The 24,802-nt window shown below is 47.1% G+C and overlaps 1 protein-coding gene across 1 annotated transcript in view; it reads right to left on the minus strand.

The window, feature by feature from the left end:
• The window catches only part of SLIT3 (slit homolog 3 (Drosophila)), a 915,040-nt gene that overhangs the window by 29,450 nt on the left and 860,788 nt on the right, over positions 1 to 24,802 (minus strand). The window contains exons 27-32 of the mRNA XM_006884333.1: positions 16,261 to 16,358; positions 10,566 to 10,705; positions 7,403 to 7,496; positions 5,358 to 5,495; positions 3,797 to 4,037; positions 966 to 1,096 (exon numbers count right to left, since the gene is read on the minus strand). Of these exons, the coding sequence (XP_006884395.1) occupies positions 966 to 1,096; positions 3,797 to 4,037; positions 5,358 to 5,495; positions 7,403 to 7,496; positions 10,566 to 10,705; positions 16,261 to 16,358 (842 nt within the window). The remainder of the gene's footprint in view (positions 1 to 965; positions 1,097 to 3,796; positions 4,038 to 5,357; positions 5,496 to 7,402; positions 7,497 to 10,565; positions 10,706 to 16,260; positions 16,359 to 24,802) is intronic.

Below are 24,802 nucleotides of genomic sequence, written 5' to 3' on the forward strand. Positions count from 1 at the left end.
AAACTGGGAGGAGGGTAGAGAGAATAGTGCAACAATGAATGAATGGAAACCCAAAATCTCTGTAAAGGTTTATGAAAATTAATAAAATATAGAGAAAAAAAACAAAAAAAAAAGAAAAAGTTTCTATTTTGATAATTGTTTGTGAAGTAGCACTGGATGATTAATCTTCCCAGGTAGGCCAAGGGTTATTAACAGGTTATTAACTGAAACCTGGAGGCTTGAGTCTACCTTGAGGTGCCCTGGAAGAAAGGCCTGGTGATCCACTTGTGAAAAAGACGAGACACTGCAAGCACTTGGGAGGCAAGTTCTACTCTACACACATGGAGTTGCCCTGAGTTGGAGTCAACACAAAGGCAACTTGTTCACTGCATTATTACTTACGACTGTATTACATGTAATATGCATTATTTCACTGCGAAGTAGAAAGAAACCCAACATATTGAACCTGCATATCTGTGATTTAGATGAAGCTAAATTTAAAGAGTGAGCAGATTTAAAACTGATGTAATGTAAAATATGCAGCCACAGTGCAGCCGGCATACTGATGAGGCAAAAAGCACGTCGCTGGTTGGAACCTGCGTTCAGGAGAAACCGTCCTTGAGAGCAGCTTGAAAGTCACCCAAGGAGTCATCCTGCCCCTTAATGCTCTTGAATTTCTTTTTTGAGTTTCATGCTCGTCTCCACCTGTTTTCTTTCTTAAACTAATAAAAGATTAGGATGACATTTTGAAAAGGGCATCTCATTAAGCAGCCTCGTCCCCATTGGAGCACCCTGCTCTCTGCAAAGTAGCCAGCTGGCCGTTTATCTTATGGTAATGAGGTGTCATCTCCCTGAGTGGGCCTGCCTTCCTCTCCCGCCTCTTTCTCTGCCCCTGCTCTGTGCCAGGAGAGAGTGTGGGTGGGTGGGGCGAGGCGGCAGAGTGCCCTGCGGCCTGGACTTGGGGTGGGGAGGGCGCGTGTCCTTACCTGTACACGGTGGTTGGCGGGGAGTTGAGGCTGTCATAGATGAGCCTCACGTGGCCCTGGTACAGCTCCAGCGCCAGCGGGTCATTGTCTCCCTTGTAGAGGAGGATGCCGTTGTCCTTGTCGGTGGCCACCTGGAGAGAGGGCAGGCTGTGTGGGTGGGCTCCCTTCTCCCCTTGGGGCCCTCCCCCGGGGTGGTAATCCCTGAAATCTCCCTATCTGAATTCTGTCCACATCTTTTTTTTCTCTATGGAGTCTATTGGTTCCTGGGGCAGGACTGATACTTTTACTTCAGCAAAATACCGATTGATCCATTCAACAAATACATATTGAGCACTTACCATGTACCACTATGTCTCATCTCTGAATTATTTCTTCATTTATCAGGTCGCTGAATGGGTGGCGCCAAGTGTCACAGTGTGCCAGGCTACACTGACGATTATTCACTTTTGTTTTAAGCCTCCATTCTTTTATTCACTCATTTGAACCATTTATTGAGCGTCTACTATGTGCCGAGCCCTTGGAATACAGCACTCAACAGAGCTGCCGGACTCCAGCATACCCAGCATGGCAACAACACAGACAGAGAGCTAATAATGAAAGAGATGGCTGGGAATGCTAATAGATTAAACAGAATGCTCTAGTGCAGATGGACTTGGCCGGGGAATCTATTATTTCCTCGTGGAGCAGTGGATGGGTAGACGTGAGGTTCTTAGATTTCTTGAAAGAGAAGGTAGGTGATATGACCCAGGGTTTGTAAGAGGAGTAGGAAAGCTCTTTGGTGGTTAGAGTGTGGAACTAAGACTAGAAATTCAGGTGGCAACCAGCTGGTCACTGCAGGCCAAGGTCTACGCCTCTGCAAGTCTTGGATTAAACGCCACTTTCTCCTGGAAAGGAGATTTTTCCCAGAGAAGGTTAGGTATTGCCTTGCTGTCTACCTCTATGAAGAGTTCCACTAGCATCTGGAAATCTCCTTCATTTGTACCAGGCATAATTTGTTTAATGATTTCTGTATCCTTAGTCTACACCGGCATGAAGGACTTCCTATCTGTCTGGGTCATCATTCTTAGTGAAGTTCTCCACTCAGGTGTGAGAGTAACCTCTCCTCCTGCCCCACAATAAAACCAAACCCCCAAATTCCAAACCCACTGCTATCGAGTTCAACTCATAGTGACTGGGTTTCTGAGGCTGTACATCTTTATGGGAAGAGACGCCCAGCTTTCTGCTATGGAGAAACCTGGTAGACCTGAACTTTTGGGCTAGCAATCCAGCATGCAATTCACTCCCACACCATGAGGACTCCTGAGGGCACAGCCATCCTCGTGTACTGTAGAGTCAGAACTGATCCAATAACGGTCCTTTTGGTGGGTTTTTGGAGGCAGTTAGTTGCACAGGAGAAGAAGAGACCTCATTAAATAATGAGTGCGATATTGTTGTTGTTATGTGCCGTCGAGTCACCTGCGACTCATAGCGACCCTACATACAACAGCCCTAAACTCCGCTCTGTCCTGTGCCAATCACACTGTCTCTGACACTCCCATCCCAATTATCCCAGTCACTGAATCGGTCCACCTCATAGAGGGCCTTCCTCTCCTGCGTTGTCCCTCCACCCTACCAAGCATGATGTCCCTCTCCAAGGACCAGTCTCTCCTCTCAACATGTCCAAAGTATGTTAGGTGGAGCCTCAGAATCCTTGCCTCCAAGGAGCCACCCAGTTTAACCCTTTCCAGGACAAATGTGTTTGTTTTCCTAGCAGTCCATGGTATTCTCAATACTCTTCTCCAGCACCACAGCTCAAAGGCATCAGTTCTCCTTCTATCCTCCTTGGTCATTGTCCAACTCTGATGCATAAGAGGTGATTGCGAAGACCATGCTTGCTTTCAATTCCCCAGTATCTGTTCTATGGAGTATACACAGTAGCAATTCATAGTTGGGATTCAGCAAGAACAAGAGGCAGAGGCAGCAATATTCTCAGTTTTGTGTGTCTTTTGCCTGAAGCAGCACACTAGACAGAATCCCAGTTGGGTGATGGGGTCTTGGCTGTATTTTCTCAGCCTGGGTGGGTCGTGGGTTTGAGGGCTACAGGAGGGAGGAAGCGATGGTGTACTAGGGAAAAGCTACAAGCCTCTTCTTTTTCTGCCTTCAGGACCCTCATGGTCCCCACGCATGAGTACCTGCTTCACCTAGAGCTCATGGAGTAGGACACCTGGTTGATGGCAAAGCAGCATGGGCTTCTGGAGACACTCATTTGCCAGACATCTATCCTGAATCTATCAGCTCCCACCATCGGCACACATCCGGCCGATGCAATGAGGCACAGGTAAGCTCTGACAGGACAGCAGGACTTCTGGGCACCAGGGACTGCTTTCATTCATTGAAATGCAGAAACAGGGGTCTCTGAGTAGGTGGCACTGAGTGAAGGTAGGACATTGACCCCAGGAGTGGGAGCAACCAGACTTCCTTCCTAACCTCAGAATACCTGTCCACTGCACTCTCTCTAAGGAAAGTGTCTCTTGACTTTTTGCGCCTTTCAGCAAACCCCATGCTTACAGAGGTCCCTGCATGTACAGCTGCTCAGCAGATCTTTGTTGAACAAAGATTTCCTCCATAAGCTCCAGCTCTAAACTGGGTCTACTTGGACATATCCAAAGTAGGGAAGGTCCCAGGGGTCATGCCGCAGCTCCCAGCCTCACTGGGCATGGGCCACTAGCTGGCCAGTGCCCTCTAGTGGTGTCTCCAGGGTTCCTCCTGCCCAGAAAGCCAGCCATTCGCTGAACAGTCAAGAGTGGACGAAGTCTGGGGTCCCCACAAGGGCAAGGCATGGTGAAGCTCACCTGCAGGGAGATGTTGGCTTGGGGCCGGACCTTGGCGGAGGCCAGTTCCACATAGGAGTCCTTGCCCACAAAGTTCACGGTGATGAGTTTCTCGCACCGGGGCCCAGCGAAGCCTGGCAGGCAGCGGCAGGTGGGCTCCTGCTGCACCACGATGCACTGCGCCCCGTTCTGGCACTCATACTGGTCGCAGGGACTTGTCTGCAGCAGGACCATGGGTGGGGGGTGCTCACAGAAGAGCCCGCTGGAAGGAGGATAGAGGAGGGCATGAAGGGAGGAGGGAAGGAAGGCAGAAGGGCAGACAATCACAGTTAATCAGCCAAAGAGCCCCCTGGCAGAGATTGGAGGTGGGGAACCCTTCTGGCCCTGCCTCTATTGGGGTGAGTCTTTTTCCTTCTCTGAGCCTTCATTGTCCCTGTGTGGTATGAATGGTTAATTGTTTGGTTACAAACAAAAAAGGATGGAAGGGCAAGTACATTCAGAAGTGCCTTGGAAGAAAGGCCTGGCCAACGACTTCTGAAGAGTCACTGAAAACTCTGGGGAGCTCTGTTCAAGTCTGACACACACGGGGCTGCCATGAGTCATAGTCGACTTTGATGGCACCTGGTTTTAAGCTTCAGTCTCTGCTCCTTCCTCTCCAGACCTATTTATAAAATGATGAGTTTAGAGTACAGGTCCCTAAATGTCAGTGTCATCAGAAACTTCTGGGGGGAGCGAGTTTGCTAAAAGTGTAGATTCCTAACCCTTTCCTCCCAGCCCAACCCTTACCCCCTCAATTAAAATTCAGTAGTTTCTTAATGGGGCTCAGGAATTTACATTTTCACAAGCCTGTGTCTAATGCAAACAGTTGAAATGAGGTTTGGAGGAACTGAGTTGAGAGTCCATGGTTCCTTCCAGGCTTACAGTTCAGAAGTTGGTGACCAGGACTTATTTGCATGCTCTGATTTATGCCATCCAGCGGCTCTTGATTTGCCTTTACATCATCCAGTGGATACGGATAAGCGTGGATTTGGCTCCCATGTTTCCCTTAAATGTGTCCTTAGCCCTCGACCTTCCCCATCCTTTCTAACTGTCAGTATGGGAGCCAGGCCTGTCCTTTCTCTCTCCCCCACAGACATGTTCTTTCTCTTTGCGGCCTCATAGTTCCAGAAATTATCCCCAGCCCCCTCCCCCTAATTCACCTCCATTTTTCTACCATTAGGACACAGTACTGTTTTTTCCCTCTGACCTAGAAAGGCAATTCTTGCCAGTGTGGCTATACGCTTGGCCCTACCCTTGGGCTGAGTTCCAAGATGGTGGCATATGTTGGATGGAATCATATCCCAGCTTGACATTATATCAAGCTGGAACCTAAGTCCACCTCCCCCAAGTCTCCCCACCCCCAGAAGTTACAGAATGGATTGACAGCATCTGCTCTATTTTCCTTATGGGACTTGTGGGGGTTCAAGATGGTGGGAGGCAGGAAGGTACCACTGATTTCTGGAGTGAGGGTGGCCTGGGCCAGTCTCCATCCCATCTTGTCTGGCCCAGGCTGCTTCCTTCCTGTGGTGGCCCTCTGCCATACCTGAAGCCCTGGGGGCACGTGCAGGTGTAGCCATTGACTGCATCCACACACTGGGCCCCATGACGACACTTATGGGCCATGCAGTCGTCGTTGTCCGTCTCACAGAGCTTCCCGCTGTAGCCAGGGAGGCATTCACACCTGCAACACAGGCAGAACAAGCCTGTTCCATAGGCCAGGCGGGCTTCCAGGTGAGTGCCCTGCCAGGTAACCCCACCTTCTCTCTACCTACTCTAGTTCTTTAAAGAGCCTTTCAACTCTTGTAGGTTCTGCAAAGCCTGGTTCCACCTTGAGTTTTATGGGTGGGCCTGCACGCAGCCTTTGTTGATGCAGGCTGATGAATGTCTCCTGTACATACAAGTGGGGCTTGCTTTCAGGAACCAGGCTGAGGAGGGCGGGGTTGGAAACTCACACATTTGGACATGGAGCTGCCACTTTTTATATACAATCAACACTCAAGGTAGTGCTTTCTGTGTGCAGAGCTCTGTGCTGGGCATCTCTATTGAGAGTCTCAGGGGAGCCTGTGAGGAAAGTTCTATCACCTTCCATTCAAAGGAGGAGACCAGGGTTTAGAGGCATCTGAAGACAGTGTCCCCCAGATCTCTTACACAACAAGAATAATTACGTTTAGTTTAGACTTACTGTATCAGGGACTGTCCTAAGTATATACCTCTTTGCTTTAAAAATTAAATTATGGACTGGAGAGCATTATACTGAGTGAACTAACTCAGTCCTACAAGGACAAATATTGTCTGAAACCATTATTATAGAATAATGAGTATAAGGATCCAAGGTGGGGGGGTGAAGGTGGAAGCAGAGGGATGAGGATATGCAGGGGGCAGGGAGTATTAATCATGTAGTTGTAATTTGATGAGGGGGAAATTAGAAGAACCTGCTCTGGGAAACAATGAACTCAAATTTTGTAAATAAACCAGTATAATAAAAAATTAATCAAAAGAAAAAAATAAACTTAACAAAAAAAAAAGGTTCATAAAAAACATAAACACAGAACTACGACATGACCCAGTGACTCCACTCCTAGGTATAGACCTCTCAAAATTGAAAGCAGTAAACAGAAATGTGTACACTAGTGCAGCCCTTCTCACCACAGCCAAAAGGTAGAAACCTACATGCCTAACAACAGACGAGCCAGGCAAGCAAAGACAATAGAGCATGGCTCATCTTTAAAGAGAGACGAAGCCCTGATGTGTGCCTTGATACAGCTGAAGCTCGACATCATTATGCTGAGGGAAGTTAAGTCAGTGTTTGCATACCACTTGTTTCTATGTACCGTCAAGTTGGAACTGACTTACAGCTGACCCTCCAGCAGAGTTTCAGAGGTAGCCAACTACATAGGAGGAGACTGTTCACCTTTCTCCCATGGAGCAGCTGGGGGATTCAAACCAACTGCCTGTCTTTGGGTTGGCAGCACAACTCCTTTCTACAAAGCCACTGGAGTTCTCTTGTGTACTAGTGTTGTGTACCGTTGAAACCAACTCACAGATGACCTTACAGCAGGTTTCAAAGGCTGTAAGTCGCATGAGAGGTGATCGCCCAACTTTCTCCCTAAGAGCTGCTGGTGGATTTGAACCATTAGAGAGGTGCCACTTTTGGGCAAACAGTAAAACTCCTTAAGGACTACACACCAGAGTTCCTCCAGCATAGAGTAATAGTCAATATAAGTCATGGCGACTACCACGAATGCAATGATGATCACTACCAAGCACTGATTTTTTTTTCAGGGCTGGTTGTGTTCTCCTTGGTGCCCACCACTCTTAGGCTCAGGACTGAGATAAAGTGGGTAAAATCTCCCTGCTCTTAATAAATGGCTCAAGTGTCCCAGGTAGGGGGTGGGAGTTATGCCTAAACTCGGCCCTTGCACCTGATCCTACCTCTCCTCACAGGCTAGCCAAGTGAGAGGAGGTGGTGAGATGAGCAGAGAAAGGTGACACGGGGCAGCAATATCTCTAGTTAATTATTGCCTAAAGTGGCTGGCAGAGCTCTCAGGACCCTCTGTGCTGAGGGTTGAAGCCATGGCGTTGTCTTACCTGAAGCCCCTGTCCAGGGAGATGCACTTGGCCTCGTGCTGGCAGAGGTTCATCTCCGGCACACAGTGGTCAATCACCTCATCGCACAGCTCACCTGACAGGAGAAGTGGAGTCAAGAACTCAGGCCTCACAGAGGGTCTTTGGGGGATACTCTGAGCAGAGGATCAGACTCATTCCTATCCCAGTCAGGAGACCGTGGGTATGGGACACTGTGCATTCTCTCTGTCAGTCATCTTCTGTGCCTCTGCTTTGGTTCCCCTAACGGTGGCAATGGGAAGATTCCAGCTCCTCCCTGGGTACTGTTACAAAACCATCAACTGCTTGATGATTCAGGGGCTACTTCAGTGAAACCACAAGCTGTCTGACTCCTACCATGGGCCTCTGCTTATGTGTTCCTATTCGTTGCACATCCCGTGTGGTAGGCACTGTATCAAGTGCTGGGGACACAACAGTGACTAAGTCCTGTCTTCTCCCAGCCTCAGGGGGACAGCTGTAAATGCTCAGGCAATTCCAACACAGCGCTCCATGTGTGCGCAAGGAAGCCCAAAGGGGACCCACATCCCTGTAGAGGAGTCAGGGGAGGCTGACGTGTGTCAGCAGTACTGTTCGTTGACTGCAGATGAGCAAGCCCCTTGTACTGTTGCAGGGAAGCAAACATGAAAGGAACGTGAAGGCCTGGTCTCTGGATAAATGCCCTTTGAAGTTCATTGTGCCATGAAATGTCTCACGGGTCATATATGCCTGTACCTGTAAGCTCTGAGAAGCCCACAGCACCTGAGCGTGCGTCTTAGGAATGTGGGGTGGTATGTTATGGTAGCTCTCAGAGCCATGCTTTAAGATCAGTGTTTTAAGATCAGCGGTGCAACCTGATTTCCTCAAGTTCTATGCGGTCAGCCAGGTGGAGGGTGATGTAGGAGAGCAGCTCCTCCCATCAAGTCCCCTGCGAGGTCACTGGCAGGGTGAGGGTGAGAGCGAGAGCCGGCAGCTGCTCAAATTGCTGCTTCCAGGGAACAATACGGAGGAGTATCTGAGGACAGACACATCCGGGACTCTGCCTTCTTCTGGGTGGGGGCAAACTGACCCCTAACCCATCCTACGAGGTCTCCAAAAAGTCCTCCTTTCTACATGGGTCCCTCAGCCTCTTCCACAAGTGTTTCTGTAGGACTGGGCACATTTTCTGGGACAGAACATTTTGATGCCTCAGGACCAGGAACTAAGTCTTTCTTTTTGAAATCAGAAGAGCACATGGTCAATTGCAGATAACAGCTCATGCCCACTGAAGGACCCTCACTAAGTGTCTCCTCAGCTCTCATTCCTACTGCCAAGTCTGGTTGTTGATAAACACCATCAAGTAGGCATTAACTCGTAGCAGCCATCAGCCAAGCTCTTGGCCTCTGTCACTTCAGTTCAAATTCCTCCTCTGCTACAAAATCAGTTTTAACTTTTTGTTCTCTCCTTTCTTTAACTACTGTGATTTTTGGCATCTTTCTCCTTGGGCTGAATAGATTCTTGGGAAACAATACTTTAACTTACAGAAGGATTCTTATACCAGAAACCCTTAGTTAGCTGAAGGCATACCTTGGAGGGGGGTGGGGAGTCTATGTCTACTGGCTAATTCAGTGCACTGCATATAGTAGGTGCACAATAAAGGCTACCTGTTGTTAATTCCACCCTGGAATGCCAGTGGATACAAAGTCTATGGAAATAGACCATTGGTGGAATTTTCTCACATGCCTTTCCCTGCACAGAGATTTGGCTGGATCCCAAGGCCCAGTGTAGAGTAGAGTAGAAGGTCTTCTCCAGCCTCAGCACATTCTAGCAGCCTCCAGAGTACGCTTGGGGACATACCTATTAGGTTGAAGCCTTGATGAAGACATAGAAATGAGGAGCAGAGGGGACTCCTTGGCTTTTTTCTCTGCAGGCCTGAGCACTGCTCCCATTCATTTTTCTGGCCTTTTACCTCCACTATTACTCAAAGCATCAAAGTCAAATTCCTAACGGCTAGGGTGTGGGATCCCAGATTTGTAACATCCTCCTGTCATTCCCCCCCCCCCATTCTTACCTTAGTCTGTTATTTTCTATAATATGTTCCTTGACACAGGCTCTCTGGGTTAGTAATATCATTCCAGGAGGACAAAAAACAGCTCTAGGATCAAATAAGTTTGAGGACTGCTGGGCTAAACAGTTTTCTTTAAAGCAAAGCATTTCAGAACCTTTAATATGCTAATGTGTGTCTTGGCACTCTGAGTAGACTGTTATTATTATATGCAGCATTTCTCAAACTTACTTGCCCATGGAGCTTTTTCCTTGAAGAATTCCTAGGGCTGAGGTTTCATGGAATTCTAGTCTGGAATAGGTCACTTTAGGTTTATTCTATAATTAAACAAGCATTTCAGTGGCATTTTGCTTTTTCATCTAAAGTGTATTTAACTATCCCATTAGGGGCTATTTACACAGGAAATAAAGTTCCTGTGATATGGGGATAGATGGGTAGAATGATTATCCTGAAGAATAAAGCCCTGTAAGAAGCATTTTCTGGATTAGGCTTGATTAGTTTCCTCCTCTGTGATGCCATAGTTTACCCCATGCCTGATGTTTTATGGATGTTACATTCTTATTCTACTGAATACATGTGTTACCCTCCTTGACTATGAGCTTCATAGCAGAATGAACTTGGTCTTGACTACTTCTGTGTCCTCAGCTCCTAAAAAGTATTTGGTGAAATGTCTATTTCCAGAGAAGGTTGAAGGTTGGCTAGACCTGAACAAAGTTTAACCCTTGAGCCAGCCCTTTTCTGTCAGCTTCAAACACCACTGGGTCTCTAGGGTCCACCAAGGAGGGAATGGTCATTAATTAAGTGACCAGAAAGGTGCTGCTTCAAAGGGAGCTTAGTGATTTTTTGGAGGGTGGGCTTGAGCAAGCTCATAGGGCCTTTGGGAAGCCTCTTATGGTATATCTGGGGTCCTGGGACTTATGTTCTTATTCATAGGGAGAAGAGAAGTGGGGCACCTGGAAGAAGCGAAGAAAATTATATTCTTCTGGGGCATAGTACTCCCATCCAGCTACACACACACACATACACACACACACACACACACACACACACACACACACACACACACACACACACACACACCCCTTCCCATGCGCCACAAACTCTTACCTGTGTAGTTCGGTGGGCAGACACACACGTAGTTGTTGATGCCATCCACACAGGTGGCGTTGTTTTCACAGTCATTATCCTCACAGTCGTCCGGGTTGATCTCGCACCGCTGTCCCTCAAAGCCGAGAGGGCAGGAGCAGCTTTGGGGATGTGGGGATTGGGAAGGAAGGGAACCAGGGGTCAGGAAGGTGTGGAATAACACAGAGGAGTGAGAATTGGGCAAAGAGGTGAGAGACACAGTCAGGTTTCTTTTCTGGAAGAGAGTGGCTTGGAGAGCAGCAGCACATTGAAGTATGTGAGGTCTCAGGATCCCCCTGCAGGCAGATACCTTCAGATACTTCCGAGCCCCTGCGTGACTTTGTCCAGCCCTGTTTCAGGGCACAGTGCTGGTTCCTCACACCCTGCATCGCTGCCTCATCCACAGCAGCCATTCCCCCCCGGGGACACTGCCTTACTGCTGGCTGTCGTTCCTGCAGTACATGGGCACACCTCTTCTTACTGAGCTTCATTTGATTGCACTCTGAAGACTCTTCATTCTTTTACAGATTGAAGGTTTGTGGCCACTTGGCACTAGGCTAGTTGATCAGTGCCATTGTTCTGAGAGCACGTGCTCACTTCAGGTCTGTGTGTTGTTGCATTTTTTTATTTTAAAATTCCTACATGTCACACTTTTCCACAATGCTGTTGCACACTTTCTAGACAACAGTATAGGGCAGACCTAACTTTTACATGCACTGGGAAGCCAAAGACTATCCATCCACGTCACTCACTTAGCACGACACTGGCTATGCGGGTTTGTCCTGGAACAAACCTGCTATATCTCTGAGTGTGCCCGTAACTAAAACGTCTGCAGGTGACTAAATGTCAGTTACACCTCCCTTCCTTCAACTCCTTTTTTAGTGCCATCTTGTTTGTGGATCAAGAGAGATATTGTGTGTAACAGTCGTCTCTGCAGAATGACTTTCACTTGAAAGCAGCCTTACTGTCCTGACAAGGAAGAGTGCACAGTGTCATGATCGCAGGCTCTGCAGCGGGATTTCCTGACAACGCATCTAGGTTTGCTGCTTCTGAACTGTTTGACCACGGGAAAATGACTGGACACTTCAGCTCTCAGTTTACCCGTCTGTAGAGCGGGACATCATTATCTACCCTGAGGGCAACTGTGAGGGTTAAATGAGATTATACAAGTAAGGGACATAGAAGGGTGTATATTGTTATCAGCTTCCATTTGAGCTGACCCTGACTGCTGATGACTCCATGCAAACCGAGAGGCACTCTGTCACTCAGTCTCGCTCTATCTCTATGGCCATCTGGGGGTCAGACTGTTGTGACCTGTTGTGTTATCACTGGCTGATATTCAGAACAGATTACTAGGTCTTTCCTCCTGGCACACATCAGTCTGGAAGCTCTGCTGAAACTTGTCCAGCATCACAGCAACAAGCAAGACTCCCCTGACAGATGGGTGAGACACCTTAATGTAAAACTGAACCCATGTTGCCACACGCGTGGAAGGTGGGAAGTCTATCACAAAACGGCCCCTGGAAGGGAACATGCCACAGAGAAAATGCTCAGAAAGTGTCAGTCAGTTTTGTGGATGTTGATGAGTCAATTTCAATTGACAGTGATCTTGTGTGACAGACAGAACTGCCTCATAGGGTTTTAGCGGGGGGCCAATCCATGGCCCAGTCCTTGGAGAAGGACATCATGCTCAGAAGGGTGGAGGGACAGCGCAGGAGAGGAAGATCCCAGATGAGATGGATTGTACAGTGACTGGGGCAATGGGAGTAGGTGTGTTGGAGTTGGTGAGACTGGCTCAGGACAGGGCAGGCTTTCATGCATAGGGTCACTATGAGTCGCAGGCAACTCAATGGCACACGACAATAACAACAACAACAACAACAACAACCAGTCCTTGGAGAAGGAGATGATGCTTGGAAAGGTATAAGGTTGAGGCAAGAGAAGAAGAACCTCAACAAGATGGACTGACACAGTGATTAACAATGGGGTAAAGCATATCAGAACTGGTGACGAGATGGTACGGGCTAGGGCAAGATGATTCACTGTTCTTAGTGTTGCTATAAGCCATCGACTCAACAGCACATAACACTAACAACATAAGGTTTTCTAGGCTGTAATCTCTATAGGATGGATCACTATGTTAGACTTGAATCCCAATTTTTCATTAGCAGCCATGTATCAGGCTTCTGAATTACTTTTATTGTTGTTGTTATTGTTTGCTGTCAAGTCATAACAGAATCATAGCTGACCCTCCAGTGGGTTTTCAGAGGCAGTAAATCACATGGGAGGAGAATGCTCATCCTTCTCCCTCAGAGCATGTGGTGGATTTGAACCATGTGTCTTTGGGTTTGCTGTGCAGATTCTGACCACTAGGCTACCAGAGCTCCCTGAGTTACCTTCAGTTCTAGACAAAACCATCCACTTCCTTAGTCTTTCTTCAAGGAAACTACTTCTCTCACCATGAATCCTGACTCCTTTTGAGCCCCTTCCAGTTGTAGGATGTGAGAGGATTAGATGTGATGACCCCCCCTCAGGTGCCTCTGATGAGCTGGGCATAAAGCACTGTAAAAAGGCAGGAGACATTTCTTTAATTAGTCTCTGCAGTGCGAAGTCTTTTGGATAAAAATATAACTCACTTGTCCTCTGTCTGACCTTGGCCACATACCAGGATCAAGGAACAAGGTAAGCTGGAACAAATAAGTGCTGGCAGGTGGGAGAGAGGGGCAAGTGGACATTTGGGGATGGGCGGGAGGCTTGTTTCTGATTAAAGAAGTACCTTCATGAATCCAGTGTGTTCTAGTAGTGCTATCTGCAAGAGGTGGTGCTGAGAACCCCCAGGCCAGGCCTCTCTCTGAGCAGAGGCTCTGAGAGAGAAGGGTGGGAAGAGTCCCAGGTGAGTCTCAGCCTCAGAAAGCCTCCAGAGGGTCACCTGTGAGTTGGTTGTGACTTAATGGCTATGAACTTCATGAACAGTAGATCTAGATCTTTTATATGTCCCAAACCGTTAGTCAGGGACTTATCCAACCATGAACGTGCATGCTGGCTCAGACCTGGAATCCCAAATATCTGCCTCAGAGACTGCCCTGATTAGAAAATGATTTTTTAAAAACGTAATAAGAAACTGATTTAGATGTTCTTACTATCATAAATGGGGCGCTGTGATGGAATGGTGGTTCAGTGATAGAAATCTTGCTCTCCTTGTAGGAGACCTGGGTTCGATTCCCAGTCACTGTTCCCCAGGAGAAGCTTCTACCTATCTGTCAGATTTCAGTTGTGCTTACATATAAGACAGACTAGAAAGAAAGGCCTGGTAATCTACTGCTAGAAATCAGCCACTGAAAATCATATGAAGTACAACAAACTGACCCCTAACCCATCACAGGGCTGGGATGGCTTTGTTCCATTCTGCACAAGGATACCACGTGTCAGGGATCAATATGACAGCAACCAGCAATAACAACAACAGAATCGTGCTTGACCTTCTTTCCTCAGCAACCTGAAAACCATGTCACATCTCCAAAAGGCCAGGGTTTTTGAGTCTGACTTGCGGCACAGCAGAATGTCTGAGATCTGCTTTCCTGGTAGGAATCTCAGGTCTTCAAGAAAAAGGCTGCTCCGTCAGAGCTATCCAGGAGGATGGTTTTACCAACCACAAGCCACGCTGTTGCTTATTTATCTTCCTGAAGAGGATTTACTTTGGCTGTCCCGGGTCTGTGGCTTGCTGGGCAGTGAGTTGTGGACGGTTGGTCCAGGGCGTAGGGGCTGCTAGTGAAGCGGACAGACGGTGTGAAGTATCTCTCGCTTGGAAACCTTGGTGGGGCTTGGGTGGACTTCAAGAACGATGGACTGCAGGTGACTGAGGGCAGGTGCTTTCTCTTCTCGTCTGTCTAGCTGGCTCTGCCAACTCAAAACTGGAGACACATCCATGTGACGGGTATGTGATGGCTGCATAACTCCAGATCTAAGCGGGGAATGGAGGAGCAAAGCTCTCCCTGACAGTCTGTCTCCAATTTACCAGCTATGGCCTTAATTGAGGGAGAACTCAAGGCCCTCAGGGACCAATGCCTATGGGTATTTGGCCCTGCTCCTTGGAAAGCATGACTTACATGCAAACCATGCCATTCCCCAGTATTGGAGTATCATTACCTTTACCCTCTACCCCATTTCCAACTCTACATCTGTAGATCTGGGAGCTTTAAAGACTTATCCTGAAATATCTCAAGTTCATTTGGATGTTTCTCAGTATCTGGGGATGGAAATGGGCTCCATCTGCTCCAGCTGAGAACGGAACAGCCCTATTATATCAGAGGAAAGCTCTTCTCTCTTCTGAGCCCCCGCCCTCCACTGGGTGCAGGCAGAGCCAGGGTTTCAGCCTGGAGGTGTTCACACTGGCTGGGGCAGGTCAGCACTTTGGGAAGACTCTTCTGTGGTTTTCTCTTCTCTCTGCTCCTCCCCACCGGTGGACAGTCTGAGCGGTAGGAGGTTTGGCTGGCTCCAGGCAGGAAATTAAACTTTGCCCTGATTTTCACTTTTCAAGAGTTGGAGTTTGATGGGACTGACTTGGCAAGTGGACACATGGGTGGGCTGAGATCCCTAGGGGGGGAGAACTGAGAGTCGAGAAGCTGATTTCTTCCTCAGACCACACAGCAGAGCCTCCGGCCAGAGGGCTTTCAGTAATTAATTGCAACATGAGCTTTACGAAGTCTGCACAGAATCTGGTATCCCAGGCCCCTTCTTTATGACCAGGGGTCTGCCATCTCACCCACTACCTCATCAGAGCTGGGGGGTGGTGCAGTGCAGGGGAGCCGATCTCCAACTCTCTGCGTTTGCCAGGGCTGTCGACTGGGGAAAACAGGCTGCTAAAAGCATGTGGGGAGGGTGAGGGAAAGAGAGGTGATGAACACCAGGTCCCACTCCTAGGTCAGGGATGAGAAAAAATTTAAGTAATTTCCATGTCCTTTTATTCCTAAGATCTAAATGTTAGGGAAGAGAGAGGACCCAGGGCTGAAAGATCCAGGATGAGTGGGGGTCACATTTATTGTTCCATGGATATGTGGCATAGAGCAAATCAACCTCTATGCCTCAATTTCTCATTTGTTAAATGGGCACAGTACCTATCAACATGCTAGACAGGGTGGCTATGAGGATTTCAATTAGATAATGCAGGGCTATTTCAGTGCCCTGGAAGCCCGGTGGGAGAAAGATGGGCAATCTCCTCCTATATGATTTACAGCCTCAGAAAAGCCACTGGAGGGTCAGCTATATGATGGTTCTGACTTGACAATGAGTTGAGTCAGTGTTTGGCACATAGTGAGCATATGATGATGCCATCGATTATGAAAATTCATCATACAGAAAAGACTAGGGAAGTCGCCAGGCTTTAGTTAACACCTTTAGTTAACCTCTGGAACTTCTCTTGGAGCGTCCTCCTGGTTCAGGAGACAGACTATCTGGACTTAAGTCCCGGTATCAGTGCTTGTGAACTGTGACTGTGCACAAAACATTCATCCTCTTGATGCCCTATCTGCAGATGAAGGGATGCTGGTACCTCCCAGGAAGCACGTGAAATCCTTCATGGAAGGTCCTCAGCAAAGGTAGCTAAGCTTCTTCACAGTCTGCTAAGCAATCAGTGATGGATCAAGCCGTGGAAGATAACTAAAGACAGGTGAGCTGTTACCTGAAGCCATCCTTGTGGGTGTCACTCAGGTGGCAGGTTCCTCCATGCTGGCAGGGGTTCTGAATGCAGGTGTTGATGGGCATGCTGCAGTCCTTGCCCTGAAGGGGAAAGAGGAGAAGCATCTCATTAGCATGACTTGGGAGCCCCTGGCAGTTCCCAGCATCCTCCGGGAACCATGGAGGAGGAGGAGGGAGGAGAGACCCTGGGACAAGTCTTCTGTGGGACTCGGAGAAGCCAAAGGGAGGAGGCCTTTGTTCTCGCTGCTCCAAAGTAGAAAGGAGGGGAATATTGAGAGCTCAGAGTCCTAGCTCCAGCCTCACTGCTTTCCAGAACCTATGCCTTCCTCCCTAGCCCACACTGCAGGGAAACAGCATGGATTTGGGGAATAAGGAAGTCCAGCTTCACATTCTGACTCCATCTCTTCTTGGTTGGATGACCCTGAATAACCATCTTAACCACTCTAAGCCTACCTCAAAGGGTTGCTATGGTCTCTTACACTAGTAAGTAGTCAGCATTTATGGAAATACTACTAGCACTTACAGAATGCCTAACATATTGCAGGCACTCTATAAATGCTAGTCACTATTATTATTAGCCTCACTGAGATTTAATCTACAACTTGAGTAACATGGACCCCAGGTGGAAGTATGGCCAATTGACTTTGCCCCATATAAAGCGATATGGCTGCGGATTCATCTTTGAGCGGTCTAGACTGGAGTCAAGTGATGGTACTTATCCTAATGTTCTTCTCACGGTGAGTGACCACGTTAGGCTAGATTATGAACTCCTGTGATGAGTTTTTGATGGCTGGGGTTCTTTAGATTCAATGGTCCAAGGGGGCCCTTCTGAGGGGAACTCACAAGCTTGTAGGAGGGGAAGGATTATGTGAAATGAAGTAATGATCTTAAAGCCATTGAGGACAGAAGCCAGGATTGGACTTTAAGACTCAATGACTCAGGAAGCTGCCAACTTGTGATCTCTTGGCTCCAGCTTCTCCCCTGGGACACCTGGCCAAGGTCATATTCCAGTACTGGGGTTCAGTCCAACGCAAAGTCTGGGAAAGTGGGGGCCTAGGGAAGTGTCTGCCATGTTTATTTCTGGGCCATGGACTCGGTGGGTTGGCCACCTCACCAGGTGTGGGTGATCACGGGAGCTTTCCCACTGCCACGCCATCTGCTCACCATCTGCCTGAGAAATTCCTCCTCCTTCCTCTGCTGTAACCAGTGTCTGCCACGGCCCTGGACGGGGGCTTCCCACCTGGGATGTCACTGCCTACAGGCCTGTAATCAGGCCCAGAACAGCGACTGCTGGGGACTGCCTTCCACCCACGCTCTCAAAAAGTGTAGCCTCGGGCACAGGCTCTGAGCATCCAGAGGCACGGGCTATGTCTGTTTGGTTCTTCCCAGCCTATCTTGTAACTAATGGATCCACTACGAGTTTCTTAGTGAGTAAAAGGCTCTGTGTTTTATCCTAAACCAGAGCAATAAGGGGTTCCACTCCTTTAAAAGTCAAGGAGCCTTGGTGAGTATAGTAGATTAGGCATTGGGCTGCTAACGGGAAGGTTAGCAGTTTGAACCCACCAGCTGCTCCACAAGGAAAAGACGAGGCAGTTTGAATCTTAAGATTTACAGCTTCAAAAATCCTACGGGTCAGTTCCATCCTGTCCTATAGGTTCGCTATGAGCTGGAACTGACATGAAGGCTTTTTACAAAGTCAGCATGTGGCATGGAAATTGTGATACTAATTTTCACTCACATTCACCGAGCACAGTTTCCATTCCAGACCTCATGCTAAGAGTTTTATATTCATGATCAAATATAATGCTCACAACGGCCCTGGGAGATTGGTATGATTGTTATTATCTCCATTTTTACCGGTAAGGAAGGGGAGACTTGGAAAGTGAGGTAATTTGTTGAAGATGGCACAGCAGACGGTGGGAGAGGCAGCACTGGAAGCAGCTGGCCTAGGCTGGCACCGTACTGGGAGGCTTTGTGCTAATCCACTTCATCTGCCGCTCTCAGAACACAGCTTGGAGACCAGCAGAATGAAGAAAAACCCTGTTTCAGCTGTTTTGGGCCTTGATGAAATGATTACTTTCTTAGAGTCTCGTGTTAATAATGTATAAAATGTTTTCACTCTCTGGTGGAGTTAACTGGAGGTCCTGGGTAGTGCAATTGATTAATGGGCTCAGTGACTAACTGAAAGACTGGTGGTTTGAGGTACTGTGGAAAAAAGGCCTGGTGAACTATTCCTGGAAATCCAGCTATTGAAAATCCTATGGAGCTCTGCTTTACTCTGACACAGGCAGAGTGGCCATGAGTCAGTGTCAATCAGATGACAACCGCTTGTGGAATTGACTAATAACAGAGGCAATGCAGAAGAAAGGCCTGGCAATCTGCCCCTGTAAAGATCCAAGCTCAAACCTATTGCTATAGAGTCAGAACTGACTCATAGTTGACCCTCTAGCAGGTTTTCCAAGGCTGTAAATGGCACAGGAGGGAATTGTCCATCTCTCTCCCTCAGAGCAGCTGGTGGAGTTGAGCTGACAGTGAGGTGAAGCCTTTGGGTTAGCACTTCAGTTCCCTATGGACAGGGTCACCAGTGCTCCCTTTTGTAAAGATTATATGTTGTTGTTAAGTAATGTCAAGTCGCAGGCGACTCATAGCAATCCTATGAATGAAAGTCCTGGACACCTCCTGTATAACTTTCGTCCTTTCTCCAGGTTCATAGGATTTCCAGGGGCAAGCTATTATGGAAGTGGATGCCACTCCTGTTTCCAAGCTTGTTTTAATCAGGGAGCTTCACCAAACACTGTCCACCACGGGTAACCATTCTCGCATCTGACACATCAGTGTCACTGTGTTTGGCTTCACAGCAACCATGAGTTACCTCTGTACAGCAAGTGGACAGACCAGGGTCACATGACCTAGAAGAATGTTTGAACAAAAACGATTCAAGGCAGGCGTGAGGGCCGTGGAGTAGAGTCACCTGCCTTTGGCTTGGGAGCATGGCTTTCTGTCCACTAGGCCAACTGCCTTCTCTGTGCTGCTGCTGCTGGTGGTTGTTAAGTGCCTTTGAGTCGCCTGATAGCAACCCTATAAATGAAAGTCCTGGACACCTCCTGTATAACTTTCATCCTTTCTCCGGGTTCACAGATTATAGCCAAGAAAATCCTATGAGTACTTATTCTGCGATGTACAAGATCACCATCAATTATGAATAGGCTAGTGCCGTGAAGCTGCGTTGCAATCCCAAAGGTACACGGTTTAAGGCCACCAGCTGCTCTGTAAGAGAAGGATGGGCAATCTCTTCCCATGCGATTAACTACCTCCAAAAGCCTCCTGGAGGGTCAGTTATGGTTCAGTTCTGACCTCTATAGTACACAACAACAACAACAGGCAGTGACTAGCAACGATTGAAAATGACATATACGTAAGGTATCTTGTACACAATGATAGGTCCATAAATAACAGCTATTCTGATCAATGTGATAATAATGAGACCCATGTTGGTGATGGCAATGGCCAAGGGTCTGAGGCAGCACAGAATAGGATGATTAAAATATTTTCTTTTTGTCTTTGGTGGGTGCTAAATAGCTCAGAAATGTGGGTGGTAGATGAATGGCTTATGAAGGGGGAAGGACAAAGCTGAACTGTGAGAAGCTTAAAGTGGGTTGTCTTAGTGCCTGCCCTCAGCCAGCCTCTCTGTTGTGGAGAGCTTTTACGTATGAGAGACTCCCAGCTCAGTGCTCCCCTGGGAGGGCCAGGGTGGGGGAGGTGGTGGATGTAGGCACCTTAATGCCCAGCACTGACCTCCTGCAGGCAGAGCCCAGCACATGATGATGTAGTTGTGACCTGGGCACTTCCGCCACTTTCATTGCTTTGAGAAATAACAACCATTGTCAAAGCCAAGCACATTTGCTTGATTCCACATCTTCAGCTTCATTCTGCTCACCTCTCTCAGATTTATGATGCTATTTGGCTCACTTAAAGAGCCCTGATGGCATATAGTTCATAATGTGGTGGGCTGCAAGCTAAAAGGTCAGCAGTTTGAATCCACACTGCAAAGAAAGATTTCACAGAGGCCTGAGATTTCACGAGGGCCTGTAATTTATAGCCTTGGAAAGCAGATGGAGGGTTGCTGTGAGTAGGGTCCAACGTAAAGGTTAAATCCCACTTGTTACAACCTCAGTGAGCAGAGGAGAACTGCTGCACACTGGAACTTTCTTTAGTGATACCTCTGGGTATGTCTGAACCGACAACCTGTCTATTAGCAGAATGCTTAACTATTTGCACTACGCAGTGACTCAGGATTGGTCAAAGTGGGGCAATGAAACGGATTTAACAGGGTGTTTAAGAATACGGAACAAGATAATTCTCATGATGTATCACAGAGGTCTGGTGTTAATTAGGTTAACAATAACAGCTATTAAACGTTCAACAGTAGTCGTTATGACATTTTATAAGCCAAGGAGTCTTGGAGTTCCACACTGACGACCATCTTCTATTGATCTCTTGTTGATGCAACTTATTGTCTGTCAGCAACATGTACGAGACAGAATGTGTTAATTCCTAATTTGTGGATACTTTCATTCTCAGATGTCCACTTGCAGATATTAAGAGACTGGATTAGTAAGAATAATAAAAATCCAACAGTAATGAAAAAGAGAGATACTCGACTTATGTCAGAACTGACAAAGGACTCGTCAGAACCAACACTCATTTCAAGTGAGGGACACTACTATTACGGCTCTCCAAGGCCATGCAACTATCTATGCAAAACCCAAGATGAGTCTGATGTTGCGAGTGTTTGAGGACCATTTGTCAGCTTGGTCTCATCAGGACAACTCCCTCAATATATTTCTAAGAGCTAAAACCCAACCAACTAACCAACCAACCAACCAACCAACCAACCAACCAACCAACCAACCAACCAAAAAACTCTTCCACTTTTTCTCAAGTCTGCTGGATATTCAGAATCTTGGAAACCCAGATTCAACAAGTGGTGTGACCCTCTGGTAGACCTGTGAACTCACTATTTCCTGTGCCACTGCTGGTCATGTCTGGAAGAAGCATGGTTTCACAAACCAGCTCCACTATTCTCAGACTTGGTTATTTTAAAGAGAAGGAAGCAATGATTTACCTGATCTTTAAAATAAAGATACACTTAACCACCTTCTAAGGTGGTTATACAAACTAAAAATGGTTTCAATTGAGTATCTCACAAAAAGGAGGTGGCTAAAAAAATAATTACATATATAAAGGTCAAGGACTGTAGTCTTCAATAGGGATTGAAGCTCAACATGAAGAATTCAAAAATTCTCACCACTGGACCAATTGGCAGCACCATATTACATGGAGAAGAGATTGAGGTTGTTAGCAATTACAGCTTGCTCAGATCCACAATCAACACTCTTAAAACCAACAGTCGGGAAATCAAAAGACGGATTGCACTGGAAAATTTGCTGTCATGGACCTCTCCAGAGTGCTGAAGAGCAACAGTATCAGTCTGGATAAAAACGTGCACTTAGTCCAGGCCATGATTTTCTCAATTACATGTTATGCTTCAGAGAGTTGGACAATGACTAACGATGACAGAAGAATAGATGCCTTCGAGTTGCGGTGCTGGAGAAGAGTCTTGAACATATATACCATGGACTGCCAAGAAAACAAATAGGTCTGTCTTGGAGAGGGTGAAACCAAGTCTCTCCTTGGAGGCTAGGATTTTGAAGCTCTGCCCCACTTACTTTGGGCACATGGCCAGGAGAGATTGGTCCTTGGAGAAGGACATTATTCTCGGAAGGGTGAATGGACAGCGCAGATGGATTGATACAGTAACTGGGGCGATGGGGGTTGGTGTGTCGGAGTTAGTGAGACGGGCTCAGGACAGGGAAGGATTCAGAGCTACTGTACATAGGGTCGCTATATATTGCAAGCATACAAAAACAGTAACATACTATTGCAGGTTTGGCAGGAGTGGCATCCACTTCCTAAATAACATGCCTCTGGAAAAATCAATGAACTTTGATAAATGTTGATAGTTGTAGAGGGTCTTCAAGCCTTTTGTTCATAGGGTTGCTATGAGTCATGTTCAACTTGAAGGCAATCAACAACAGCATATGGAATTATTGTTGTTAGGTGGCATCAAGTATGACTCATAGCGACCTCCATGGACAGATGACCTGAGCCCTGCCCTATCCTGTGCCATCTTCACCATCTCTGACACACTAGATCCCATTAATGTCACCATGTCAACCATCTCTTTGGGGGTCTTTCTCTCCTTCACTGACCCTCCATCTTTCTAAGCATGATATCCCTTTCCAAGGAATAGCTTCACCTAACTAAATGTCCAAAGTATGAAAGATGAAACTTCACCTCTTAGCCTCCAAGAAGCACTCTGAGTTCACTTTTTCCAAGACATATCTGTGTTCTTTTGGCAATCCCTGGGCTATTCAGTATTTCTCTCCAGCACCAAAACTCAAAGGAAGCAATTCTTCTGTCATCCTTATTCATTGCCCAGCTCTCGGATGTACAGCAGATGACTAAGAAGATCATGGTCTCAATCAGGCACACCTTAGTCTTCAAACTGACATCACTACTGTTCAGCATTTTGGAGAGGTCCCTGACAGCAGACTTTCCCATGCAATACGTCTCCTGATTTCCTGACTGCTGGTACCAAGGCTGTTGATTGTTGATCCAAGTAAGGTGAAATCATTAACAGCTTCAATCTTTTCTCCATCTATCATAATGCTGACTCTTGGTCCAGTGGTGAGAACTTTCATTTTTTTGATGTTGAGATGTAATCCATACTGAAGGCTGTAGTCTTTGATCTTCTGCAGCAAGCATTTCCTATCCTTCTCACTTTCAGCAAACAAAGTGGTGTAATCTGCATAATGCAGGTTGTTGATGAGTCTTCCTCTAATCCTGATACCGTGTCTTCTTCATAGAGTCTGGATTCACTTATTATTTACTTAGCATACAGATTGAATAGATATGGAGAAAGGATACAACCCCGACACACAGCCTTCCTGATTTTAAACCATGCAGTGTTCCCTTGCTCAGTTTGGAGAACAGTTTCTAGGTCTAGGTGCAGATTTCGTATTAGCACAACTAAGCATTCTGGGATTCCCATATGAGATTTGGGATATTATAAATGCACATGCTACAGCTAGTTCACAGAGAACACCTGGCTGTCCTTGATGGTTCATAGTGTCATGGTTTGATAATTTCCCATAAAACTTTTATCAAATAACCTTTACTGATGGCTCACTCCTTGCTCTGGTATTAACAGATGGCAGAAGGGGAAAGTAGCAACACGGCAGCTTATTGAGCACCTTCTGATTGTTGGGTACTGTCTTAGGTGTTCTGCATACATTAGTGTGCAATCCTGTGACACAGCTTTATTTTAAAAATGGGGATGCTGAAGTGAGGTCCCTTGCCCCCTTGCCACTGCCACACAGCTAGTAAATCATAAATCTGGGACCCAAACCTGTCTGTTTGTAGAACAAGCATTCTCTAACAAATCCTTACAAGAGACTTTCAGAGAAGCTGTACCTCTTGAGATTATCGGCTTAATTTGTAATTTTCTCTATTAATAGTCATGTGTGTGCACACGTGCATGCATGGTGTTGTGTGTACACAATCTGGGGCTCTGAAGGCAGGTTTCTAAGAAAGCCCTGTGGATTTCTTGTCCCAAGCCCATAGGTGGCACCCTGACACTGTCTGCTGGAGGTAATGGTTGCAGTGGAGAAAGACACTGGTAGCCCTGTGTCTCAGAGTGAGGAGACATCTCAAACTTATATATGCACATCAGACCTGCGGATGTCAGGGCCCCACTCACTCACCCAGTAACAGACCGGTTCCTGGCTGTGTGAATCCCTGGGGAAGGGATTGATTTGAAGCTCTTTGCCCAGTGCATTCTGATTTGTATCTTGGAAGGCTGGAATCTGGGAAGCTGGAAGAGTTCAGGGAAGAGTATCCAGCCATATCTCTGCTGACCCCACTGAGGGTGAGCGGGAGGCTTATCTACCAGATTTCCTGTGAAAAAAGCTTGGGCCTTGAATCTTACAGGCCTGGCTTTCAACCCTCCCTGTTTACTAGCTTCACGACACCGAGTCAGGCTTTTTGACCAGTCTTAGGACCAGCTTCTATATCTGGAAAGCAGGAATTAATGATATTTTCCTGCTTGGTGGTAGCCTAGTGGCAAGAAGCTGCGCTGCAATCCCGAAGGCACACAGTTCAAGGCCACCAGCTGCTCCACGTGAGAAGAATGGGCAATTTCCTCCTCTGCAACCCCAATGGAGGGTCAGCTACGGGTTGGTTCCAACTCTTTGGTACACAACAACAACAACAACAGGGTAAATACACTCACAAACAAGAGAATAAATAACTGTGCAACTGTGCTAAACTTAAAAAAAAAAAGAGTAAATGAAATGTCAAGAAGAACAGCCTGCACTCAGCCCATAACAACAGGGGTCAGTAGGAGGTAGGATAGCTGGACATTTAGGGAGTGGTGAAGAATAGAGAGAAGAGTTTTTTTGGAA

The sequence above is a fragment of the Elephantulus edwardii genome, unplaced genomic scaffold (genome assembly GCF_000299155.1).
Source record: "Elephantulus edwardii isolate Elephantulus edwardi_28Jun2011 unplaced genomic scaffold, EleEdw1.0 scaffold00033, whole genome shotgun sequence".
Taxonomy (NCBI): domain Eukaryota; kingdom Metazoa; phylum Chordata; class Mammalia; order Macroscelidea; family Macroscelididae; genus Elephantulus; species Elephantulus edwardii.